General features: G+C 44.6%; 1 protein-coding gene across 1 annotated transcript; it reads left to right on the top strand.

Annotated features, from left to right (window-relative positions):
* Positions 1-4360: 4360 nt before the first annotated feature.
* Positions 4361-11972, top strand: LOC102374973 (potassium voltage-gated channel subfamily C member 1-like). Its single transcript, XM_006020510.3, has 3 exons — positions 4361-4422; positions 6363-6914; positions 8688-11972. The coding sequence occupies exons 2-3, from the start codon at positions 6423-6425 to the stop codon at positions 9486-9488; spliced, it is 1293 nt and encodes a 430-aa protein (XP_006020572.2). The 5' UTR covers positions 4361-4422; positions 6363-6422; the 3' UTR covers positions 9489-11972.
* Positions 11973-12155: the final 183 nt, after the last annotated feature.

Genomic DNA, 12155 nt, shown 5'->3' with positions numbered 1-12155 from the left:
GGATATTGCTTCACAGACCCTTAGTCCTTATCAAGGAGTCACTGACGCTTTACCTTGCATAAAGTCTCAAAAGTTCCCCCCTCTGTGGTCAAATGCCCTGGGGTTTGCCCTGGGGATACCTAGCAGTCTATTATGGATTAGTACAGTACAACGAAAGGTGAGCAGCTCAGCTGCTCCTCACCTATCCATTGCTCTGCAAATGCTGCTGTCTGTCCTCACCCATGGGTCAACTTCTAGGGCTTCTTAAGGAGTGCATCTGATCTCCACCACAAATCTGGATCCATCTCTGCTGCGCAGCTGTAACTCATGCTCCCTGTGGGGTCAGGAACTGTGCCTACAGCAGCTGGCTCACTGCTCCTCATTAGGGGAGACATGCCTGGTTGGTTCCACCACCACATGAGAGTCCGCCTCCTGGCTGGACTGTCTGGATCCTGGCCATGAGTCATCCCTGCCCCCGGTTCTTGGCTGGACCATTCTCTTCGGTGAAGTCGAAAGTGGGGACTAGCTCCAGTCCAGTTAGCCCTGCTCCCGGAGCTCCATGCCGTCCCGGAGGATCCTAGACCCCTTAAAGGTGAAAGGGAGGGTGCAAGTGTGGTTCTTTTCTCTTCACCCCCAGCCACTCTGTCACATTTCTGTTCTGAATGTGCTTCTTCCAACTGGCCTTCACAGTCACAGTTTCCTGTTAAGTTAAATGGGGTTTCACTGAGATTTCATTCTTAATTATGTTACTATTCTTGAGTCTCTTTATCAACTTCCTATGCTTCCTGAAGGCTAATTTTAGTAGAGAGTGAGTAAGATTCCTGTAGCAAATACACACTTGCTCTCTCTTGGGCTATTTTATTGGTACTTCCAGATACACTGCAAATGTAGAGACAGCCTGTGATATTATATTATGGACCCTTAGAAAAGGCACATGAGGGGTGTCAGCTGTGTAGGCTTCCCCCACCCCCAGCAATGTGCTTCTTCTTCAGTGAGCACAGAATTCTTCTAGGGGTGAGGGGTTTGTTCTACCTCCATGGTCCATTTTCTCCTTGGTTTCTCTGCTAAGTACAAGAAAACTTGCCAGTTGCAGCAGGCATCATGACATAAACACCTCTTGCCTCAGAACTGGAGGGACTCCCCACACTTCTAACACACAAGGAACATCTGTTAAACAGTAACAATTTGAGCTCAGATTCTCTTCTCTATTGTGGTCTGGAGTGGGTGGCAGTCACTTACTGCTTCCTCATACTCCAATAGTCCTTCTATAGGTTAGAGCAGCATAAAAGGGCTCTTCTGGCTTAGGATCTTATTATTTTACATTTACAAATGTTGATCAGCTTAGGGCTAGCTTGGAGTTTGGAGCAGTCACACTTTCAACCTGAGTGGCACATCTGTGTGGAGTGGCTACACCTTAATGGAACAGGAGCTGGGTTATGCCTACCAAGAGGTAATCCTGCCTTGGAGTGGCGTAACTTTGAGCCGCATAACAAGTGCTTTAAGCCACTTTAAGGTATTATTGTGTGGACAATCCAGGGGTTAAGAGCTACTGGAGCCACCCAAAATTACCATGTAACAAGGCCCTTAGGCCAGTAGGTTATAAAACTATGGAGGAGCACAGAATCATCAGGTTGGTAGGAGAAACTATGCCCCTCATTTGCTACTGAATGGGGATAGATAGCTATTTTGTATCCCCTTGGGTTCTGTTTCCTACAAGCATTTCAGGACCTCAGGTGTCATATACTCAGAATTTGTTGTTCGGAGGCACCTTTTGTACAAGACACTGCTGGTCATCTCCACCTGCAAATCTCAATCCCCCTGTTCCTTTCAAGAACCTTTTTAATCTTTTGCAGATTATAAATCTCTTTGAACCACATTCTTCTTGTCCCTATTATATTGGTGTAAAATCACAGCAGTTTCAGTCAGTCAGTTATGTCACACCAATCTACAATTGGTGTGAGAACATAGTTCAGACATTCCTTTATATGAGCAAATGGGGAAAATATCCTAGAATGTCTGTTCTGTACTCAAAAGTTTCTTTGATTAATTACAAGACTGAGCTGGGGAGAAATGCAATAAAGAATCTGGAACTGGAAAATAGGAAACAATAGCTCAACCCTCATATTCAGCAGATGGATTTGGTCACCACTATTGGAAAAAGTGCAGTGACTTCATTTCAACAGCAAGTGGAGCTGAGTCAGTTCTGTTAAAATGTGGGCTTTGGAAAAGCAGCAAAGTTTACTACAGTAACAACTTTTCTCCAAGCAGCCTGGCCCTTGGGTCTTAATAAATCTAGGTCAAAATGAAACAAGAGATTCATTACTCAAAGAAAAGTGAAAGGAGGAGGGAGAGGTTTGACATTTGTTGCCAAGCTCCTGCAGTGCCCCATGTAGGGACAGCGAATTCTCGGAAGATACCAGGCACAAAATCTTGGAAAGGGGCCCTGTGCTCGGGAACTAGATTTGCACTTTTCATCTGCTTTTTAACAACAATCAGAAAGCACAAGCTGTTGTACAGATATCAAAGAGCTTTATTCAGACCTCGGGAACAGCTTGTATAATTTTGTTTTCCATTATTTCAATGGCTTTCCTCTTTTGGATCATACCACCCTAGCATTCAGGGCTTCAGTAACCTGACTGAATGCAAATGTTTAACCTACCCATGCAAAAGTATCCAGCAGACAGTACTGTGGAGCCTATGGCTTCCTTTGTTAAATATGAAGCTAACAGAGACCATAGAAGAAGAGGGATAAATCAGGTAAGTAGCATCAGTTAATCTGGGACCAAGAATCCCGGGGTGGGGGGGAAGGGGGAAGCAAATGGAGGATATACAAACTCACTGGATTTGAAGAAGGACTTGGAGAGTGTAGAACTGCTAATTGGACACCCATATTTAAATAAGGGTTTAGAAAACAACTGGATAACTAAAGGCTTTTCATACTATGAAAGGCTCCAGAGTCACAAATCTGGGACAATGGGGGGAGTGAGTAGATGGAGAGGAACAGTCTGGTTATGGACACTGTGGGAAGTCACAGTGGAATCAGATATACTGTCCATGACCAAGTGACTGTAAGAAGGACTTTGTCTCACTTAGGCCCAGATGTTCCCACAAAAACTAGAACAGAGGGAAATGTGGAATACAGACATTTGCCAGACCCCAAATGTCTGTGGGGTCTGTGTGAGCTGCACGCAATGCCAAACTAAGGAGGTGGGCAAAGACCGCTTACTGCTCCCCACAAGACGAGGCTTCAAGTCAAACCAGCTACTGTTGGCCCTAGAGTGGACCAGCAACTCCTTGCCACACCTCTTCATCAGCCACATGCCTTTGCTGGTGGCTGAATGAGGGGTCAGTGTGGACCCATTTGATGGATGTGCTCCACCTTTGGAAGTACAGATTGTCAGCTGTTCAGTTACTGCGGCTTATGGCCCCTTTCACTGCAGGAATGGTATATGTTGGGGAGACCAGGAACCAGCTCTGTACATCAGCCTGTAAGACCCAAATGGAAATCCCTCTTTTTCAGATAGAAGAAAGGAAGATTTCAGGGTCCTAAGGAGTATAAGTACTAAGTTTAAATGAAATGAACCTAGTTGGCTTGACTGTCCGCTAACACTTCCTTTGCTGAGGTCCCAGTCTGTCCCTATGCTTATGCAATTTAAAACTAAATCGGCCAAAACTCTGGGGCCTTAGTGAACAGCTTTGTTTAGGCTAGACATGTTGAAGGTGTATCCGGAGAGAATTATTCAAGTATCCAGAGAGAACAAATCTAAGCAAGGCCTTTGAAGAGGAAAGTTAAAAAATCATCTCAGACATAGCTAGGTTAGATAATATCTTTCTTTACCAAGATCAACAGTTATATGCTTAAATTCCTCCTAAAATAATCAGTGACAAAAATTTGAAACCTGCAGGTGCAAAAGATTAATCTCTTGGCATCCCAATATAAATACAAAGCCCCTTATAAAAAGGGGGGGGGGTTGTTTTCCCCCCTTTAACTTGAGTAATGAACAAAAGGGAATAAGGAAAGGGAAAAAAAGAAAAACTAGAATTCACCCTCCATTTCTGTTGTTCAACATTTTAATTTTAAATTGGGCCTATGAAGTTTGAGATCCACATATTTCCAAAACATTGTTGTCCTTTGAGGTTGTTAGAAGAACAGTGGGTGGCAGAGGCACAGTGTAATGTGGTCAGGAGCACATCTGGCCCGGCAGTTGTTGACTTGTTCGAGTGTTATTCCCTTGAGGATGGAAAGCAATTGCTGATAGGACAGGCTCAGAGGGGGGAGCTCAACATCTTTGCTGTTCTATTGGCTGGTTTTGTTTTCTGGCATCCATGAGCCTCAAGCTTGGAGCCCAGCCACTGAACATCCTGTTTTCACTGAACTTGTCTTTCTTCTTCCAGGTTTCTTCCCTTCATTCCTGGTCACAAAGCTGCTGCAATAGCACCAAGGTAAGAATCTAAAAATGTAACTTTTTAGTTGATTTCTCACTTGGGATTTGTACATTTGAACAGGAGGCATCTAATATTGTCAGCAGAGGTAAACAGGTTTAGCAAGAGCTCTAAAAACTACTCTGCTTTTTAGATGGCTTGAAAGTAGAATGAACGGCACGTTTTTAAGAGGTTTGCTGAATGCAGAGAGTCTTAGCCTTACTTTCTATCACTCAGTTCAATGCAGTGTGTGTTTGTATATGAACTTTTGGTTTGTGCATATGTAAGTGCTGAACGAGTCAGCATGATAGCTGAACATCAATTAATTGTGTTTCTGCTGAACATGTAAGCCCAGGCTCCAGCCTCCTCTTACTGAGCTTTGCTGGAAGGGCACCTTGCAGATAGCCTGGTAACACGTGGAAATAGTCGGCAACCCCTTCCCTTCTGGACCTCTCTCATAGCTTCAAATCATGACAACCAGCAAGTCACTGGGGAAAACAGGCTGTGGACACTCCTTAACTCGGACCACCCAGACTGCACAAGTGACCTTCTGGAAAGAAGGGAGGAGACCGGTGCCAGTGGGAGGCTTTGCATGCATGACCCTGGCACAGCAAGCCATTCTTCTATACCAGAGTATAGACTACAGACAGAAATGAATGGCAAGGTGCAGGTATGTGTGTGTATAGGAAGGAAGAAGACAACAAGACCCAGTAAAGGAGGGAGTGATACAAATGGCAATGAGGAAGGGACTCCAGTAATGGCATAGGTCAGAAATGACAGAGGTGTCTGGGTGTGTGACATCTATGGTTACCTCAAGGCATGATTACCTCCTTTCAAGCCAAGGACATTATTGTCCTGATTCTGTCCTGCTGCCATTAACTGGGGAGTGTGGGAGGGTTGAAGATGATGCACAGAATCTCTTTTCCTTTAATGAAATTGTTACCAGACTGAGTAATGAACTCCATACATTTGGGCTCAATGTGTCTCATGTTCCATAGAGTAAAGTTGATGACAGCTTGTAAGTGATCAGGAATGGAATGAGAATTACAGTGTTCAGTGATGGAGTACCAGGGAAGGAGGCACCGCAGTCAGCCCCTGGGAGAAGGGAGTGGCTTTTGTGGGAAGCCCCCCTAGCTGATCCAGGGGTCTTGTTAGTAGGCTCCAGGCAGGAACAGCGTCCTGCAGCTGGGAAGATAGCTTGGTCCAACATGACTCCATCATGGGAAAACTCATGGGAAAAACAGAACCTCAGGGTTCGATCCTCCCAACCCTACTGCAGACAGGGCTGCTCCACACAGCCCTGCAGTCACACAGCACTGAATCCCACTAGCATCAATGCCACGTGGAGAGAGAGAAGAATCTCCTGGATGTGGCACCACAGGTGTGGTCTTAAAATTTTCCCAAAATTTTGGGGTGAAGACCCTGGGAGAAAACGTTACTGTTCTGGCACAACAGCACTTTTCACAATAAGGGTAAAACTTGTCCCTGCAGGAGACAAACTTTTTTGGTGTCTGTTCAAGGCTGCAGAGTGACTACCCTTTCTGCACCAACTGCAAGGTGCATGTCTTTGCACTTATTTTCTCTAACATAAATACAGAACAACATGTATCCTAAACAAGAAGGCAAGCCAAACAAGGCTCTGCACTGCTCGCACTTCTCTGTGGGGGTGCGGATGAGAGAACAAATAATTCATGGCAGATGTTAGTCATGTTGCTAGCACACTACCAGAAGAGTCTTGGATAGCAGGGACAGCGACGAGTGTGGCTTTCCAACACATCTTAAGCAGAGCAGAGCAGAAGGGCAGGCATGGTCTCTAGGAAATGGCAGTGCTCAGGGAGGTTATGAAACAAACTTCAGTGGTGGTGGTGTGACTTGCCATAGAAAACCTTCCTGCTTCAGTCTTGCAGTCTTATAGGTTTTATTCTTTTAATTTTTGCTCTTATCCTTTCTCCCTCTTGCAGGACCTGTAGAGGTGAACAGAAACAAGTGGGGACGTGCAGCCACCCCCTGGTCCCTGAAAGATGGAAGGTGCAAAGGAGAAGATCAACCTGAACGTTGGGGGAATCAGGCATGAAACATACTGTAGCACCCTCCGCACCTTCCCAGGGACCAAGCTGTGCAGGCTCACAGAGCCTCATGCCCATAGCATGTACGAATATGACTCTAGCACCAAAGAATTTTTCTTTGACAGGAGCGCTGAACTCTTTGGCTATGTGTTGAACTATTACAGAACCAAGCATCTCCACTGCCCTGCAGACACCTGCAGGTCAGTCTTAGAAGAGGAGCTGGCCTTCTGGGAGATAAGTGACGCACAGTTAGCACCCTGTTGTTGGCTGAAGCTGAACAACAAGGAGAGGCAGCCAGAAGAGTTCAATATGTGGGATGAGAATGAGCTTGCTGATGACCAGTGTCTCATAGTCCAGATGGAAAGAAGGGATTTCAGCTGGAGAGCCAGGTGGCAGCCAAAGATCTGGGCTATCTTTGAAAAGCCTTATTCCTCATTAGGAGCCAAGGTAATGCTCCCCCAGCACAAATCTGTATCTGTTGGGGTTCTTGGAATTTAGAAACTTGGGGAAAAAACTAATAAGTATACAACCTCCGTGCACATGTCCTACTTACACCTACTTGAATAATGGCATTAAAAAAATATCCCTGGACAAGCCTGATTCACCAAGATTTTTAGTATGGATTTCCATTTGCTCTGATTCACGGGATCATACTGCGATTACCTCATCAAGATTTCCAGTCCTGCTATCTACTAGTTGTTAAGCAATACAAAACATACAAAAGCAATACAACATACATAAGCAATACAAAACATTTAGGAGCCTGTGAGCCAGTTATGTCCCCCGCTGGTATTTTACTGAAACTCCTGGATTTGGGTTGCTCTAAACGAGGGGTGAGGACAGAGTCGGACTTTCTATTTATTGCAAATGCATCCCATTTGGGGGTTTCAGAACGCTTTGTGATCTGATTGATTTTCAAAACTGCTGAACTCCTCCGTGGATCAGCTTTGAGGCTATGGGTTATTTGTGAAATAGTCACTTCAGATATTTATCATCTGTACTGGCTGATGCAACTCAAAATCAAATCTGCTTCTTTATCAGTGTTTTCAACCCAGGCCCCTGCTTTTCTAGACCTCAAAAACAGGCTAAAATCATGTCATGGTCAAGCCAATGTTAAGCAACTGTCCCAGGTCCTTGTTAGCCCCTAGCTGATTTCAGTTTGTGCAGTGGGTCAGCTCCCCAGTATATCCTATTCCATATTACTTAAACTCCTTTTTATCTTTGTCTGCCATATCTCTGCTCTTGTGCTCTGCCTGCTGTTGTTATGTCCCTTTGCTGTGCCCCACTGCTTTGCATGCTGGTACTGCCTATTTGCTGCTGTGCTTAAATAACCACAGTTAAGTGGTTATTTAGTGCTTTCAAGAGTACTTCTCTTATTCTCATGCTTCCTGCTGTTTCCCTTGCTGTTTATCCCTATTCCTTGCACACACTATGTCCTCACTGGTACCTCCCACACCTCTTTCATATTAGAAAAACAGGTACTTGAGGTAGTAAATTGAAATTGGAGAAGACAGAAGACATTTTCCAGCCTATCTGAAGCAGCAGGGCCTTTGAGACATATTTGGCTTTAGGGAGACCTCAGTGGGTACTTCTGCACCATGCCTCTAGTGTTTCTGGAGAAGGAGCATTGTCAAGCATGCCCTATCCACCTACTACTGTTCACAGGCATCAATCCCAGAGATGCTGTGTTAAAGCTGCCCCTGCTGCCTCTCTCAAGCCTGCTGGAAACAGACATCTCCAGGGCAGTCTCTGATGATGCCCTTAGAATGGTTTAACCTCACATTTCTGGGTTTGGTGTATACAAGCCAGACCAGGTAGGCAGGGCATGTCTGGGAGCATCCTTCCCCAAAAGCACCATGGAAACAGTGTGGATATACCCAGCGAATCTGCCCCATGATCAGCCATGATGCATGCCCATGACTCTCCAGCTGTCAGATCTACCTCCCATTTCTTACAATCTTAGATGTCAGCAGTTCAAGGTATATTCCTTGACTCGGCTCCACTTTGTAGGAAGGGACAGAAGAGAAAAAAAAGATTCTGTGAATGTGAAACAATTTTGAGAAGGAAATTGGGTTAAAGTTAGGCTGAGAGTAGGGAATGTCTAATGCTGGGAATCATACGGCTGAAATGAGGGATCATATGGATGAAATGAAGCTATGAATTTATGTGATGCCCTTACACTGAACTAATGTCACCTCTCACATTTCCATTTCTCTGCAGTGTTTGGCTGTTGTTTCCTTGCTGTTCATCATTGGCATCGTCATCATATTCTGTGAGGAGACAAAGGCCCAGTTTGATTTCTTTGCTGGTAACTTCACCATAGTCAGCCATTCTGAAGTCACCCACATCGTCCATGAGCCATACTACCACCAGGCTCCATACTTGCTCCACCTGGAGCTTTTTTGTGTCCTCTGGTTCACTTTTGAGTTTTCAATGCGGTTTTGCTTCTGCCCAGACAAAAAGAAGTTCCTCAAGAACCCCCTGAATGTTGTTGATTTTCTCTCCCTCTTCCCAGTTTACATTGAGCTCTTCACAGCCAAGCAGATCCAGAAAATGCCAACACTTGGCCTTTGGCTTGGCTCTGTCCGTGTAGTCTATCTCCTCAAACTCCTGAAGATATCCAAGCTCATAGAGACCCCTCTGATCCTGAGAGTCCTGTCCTACACACTCAAGTCCATCCTCCGAGAGATCTGTATCCTGCTGATGATGCTGGCTTTTGAAACCCTCTTCTTTGGCTCCCTCTTTTTCTATGGAGAGTTGCTGGGAATTCACCCTTCATTCACTGGAGATTTACACTTCACAGACATTCTCATTTGCTTCTGGTGGGCTCTCATCACACTCACTACGGTGGGCTATGGAGACATCATCCCTTTCACCACGTTTGGCCAAGTGACGGCTGCCTTAGCTGCAATATTCGGTATGTTAACTATTATCATCCCAATCCCCATCTTCCTAGTCAAGTTTAAAGGCTACTATGCCATTGCCATATCCAAACAGAAGCTGAAAATGAGCAGAAAGTAATAATGCCATTGATATTAGAGCTGCTGCCACTCCGTGCCCTTCAGAATTAATTCTGATGGGATTTGTTCCAACCACAAAGTGGATTGAGCACATACATTTAGAAATATTCCAGGCCACATTTATTTGGCCAATGGCAGGGACCCAGATGCAAGTTGTAGCTTTCAGTTTTAGTGGCTAATGCACTTTATGGCATATCGCTATGTTGAGCAGCACTTCAGTGACACACAGGATAATACAATGGGCATAAGAGTCATGGGAAAAAATCATCCCCTGTCCCATGTCAGACAAAGAGGGGAAAATGCACTTTGGATGGGTTCATCAAGAATCAAAGAGAGGGCTTCACCAGCCTGAAAAAAGCTCTTCATTTTGCAAAGCTGCCATAAGTGATCAGAGCATGCACGGATGAAAGCCCACACTGAGAGAGATCAGGATCCTGCAATGTCCCTAACTTCAGAGACATCAGTTCAAAACAGGACTTAATGAGTGGGTATTTTGTGGTGCCAAGTTTTTGACAGCCCTGAGCAAAGCAGTCCACTGGATTCTCTGGGCCAGATAACTATTAGGTACAGATTAGTGACTTCAAAGGAGCTGATCTGATTACAACAGCTGAGGATGCGGACCATATGCCTCATCAGCACCTAGTCATTAGTATCACCATCATGGGCAACTGGTACCACCTTAGTCAGGGGGGGCATGTGCCAGTGACCAGTCAGCAACCAGGTGGGGGGGTCTAAGTGGGGAGCGCAGTGCTTTCAGGGGGTGCACGTGCACTTCCGTGCACCCCCTACGCATTGCCACTGAATTCACCATCACATTTCCACCTTAATAGACTTCCTGCTTGGGGAGAAACATGTAGCTAACATGAGAAGGGCAGAGCTTGCTACTAGTGTCTACTTCCAGAGGGGTCTACCTCAATCTACTGTCTTACCTTTCTTCATGGAAGGTAGAGAGTCAGTCATCTCCATGGCACTGGACCCCACTAAGAAGTTTCTACTCTATGAGGGGAAGCGGAAGGAGGCGAAGGAGAAATGTTCGGTGGGCTGACAGAGTAGAGGGAGGTGAGTGCACGTAGGAAAGTATATTGTCTCCTCACCACCCATGTTACCAGCAGCAGAGAGCCTTGCCTGGATTTTCAAAGGGATCCTGGACCCTGGAGCCAGTGGATTTCCTTGTAGCCAGAGGAGCTCCATGATGCCAAGCAGTGGGAGGGGAACCATGGGCACAGTGTCTGTGCGTGGCTAGTCCAAGCCACCTGCCAATAGCAGAGAAATCCATTTCCATACAGGGTTGGATGTGGCCCAATAGCACCTTCAAGTAGGGGTAAAATCCACCAAGGAACAACTCCCACTCCATCATAAATTTGACCGGAAAGGAGTAATCAGGGTCTACAAAAATCCTGCTCTGCCTTCTCATATTGCATTAAGGAAGAAAAGGATGCAGTGTTCTCTGTGCTGGGATCAGTGTGACCTAGGAAACAGGGTTGGTTTGACTTTGCTGTCCTCATAGCTAATACTGTCAGCGTATGGTTTTTTTTAACTTGTAAATTGAAGTGACCTGATTCTGATCTTGATTAGCGCCATGGAAATCTGGAGGAAATACACTGACCCAAGGAAGTTACGCCAGTCAAAAAAACAGTGGGAGACCTGAATTAGGCCCAAGTAAGTTGCCATTGCATCAGTGGGCACATCTACATGAGGCGCTATGTCATCGTAGCTCTTCTGTACAGCAACATAGCATCGGCGGGCACTAACCATGATGCCACTGCTACCATGCAGTAGGGTTGGAAATGACCCGTGCACAAGTACTAAATGACTGTGCAGTGGGGCACACGCGTAGATGTGCCCAGTGAATAATAAGGGAGCCCTTTAATGGCATATTCCCTTAGATTACAGATAAAGTCTGCATATCCTAGTGGAAAGCATGTTCAAAATTGCAAGTCTTCTGTTCCAGGCTACTCATGGGTCTGGCTTTTTATAAGAAACCCTCTGAATCTGTTATTCTTCATGAGTATAATTCTGGCTCCAGTTAAATCAATGACAACATTCCCTTAATGTCAATGTGATTTCATCTCCTACATTCTGTGCTTCAACACAGTTTCAACCATTAATGATTCGTATGTAACAAAAATGCTGTACTATTAATCACAGTATCGACATGGTTTTTATCATATAAGAAACAAAATATAACATACGTTATTAAATATAATTTCCATTATATTTTACCTGCTATAGATGTTTTTATAAAGTAGGAACATGAACTTTTTTAACTTAGTAGCCTTTGTTTTAATCTATTTTTAAATATTTTTTTCTTTGTAATATCCAAGACTGTATGTTCCCATTGTGGTAAAGAAACAAAATCAGATCCTGTGGCTAATATAGTAAGGATAATGGTTAAAGGTTGTTGTGTTGCCTACTGAATAACAAACTTGTCTTTTATATGCTAAGTTTAAAAAACTGTACTTTTATTAAACTTTCTATTAACTTTTGTCCATGGGTGTGATTATATTGCATACGGGTATAAGGTGAAAGCTGCTTTATTTTTATTAAAACTTTTACTATCTTTATTCCCCACTCTAGTGCAATCACTGATGAATTCATTCCTTCTCATAGCCAGAATGATATGGCTTTAAATTTTTCACATAAAAAGTGAAGTCATTAGAGCCCAAAC

This window comes from Alligator sinensis, unplaced genomic scaffold (assembly GCF_000455745.1).
Source record: "Alligator sinensis unplaced genomic scaffold, ASM45574v1 scaffold809_1, whole genome shotgun sequence".
NCBI lineage: Eukaryota > Metazoa > Chordata > Crocodylia > Alligatoridae > Alligator > Alligator sinensis.
This window is presented reverse-complemented; position numbering and strand designations above follow the sequence as displayed.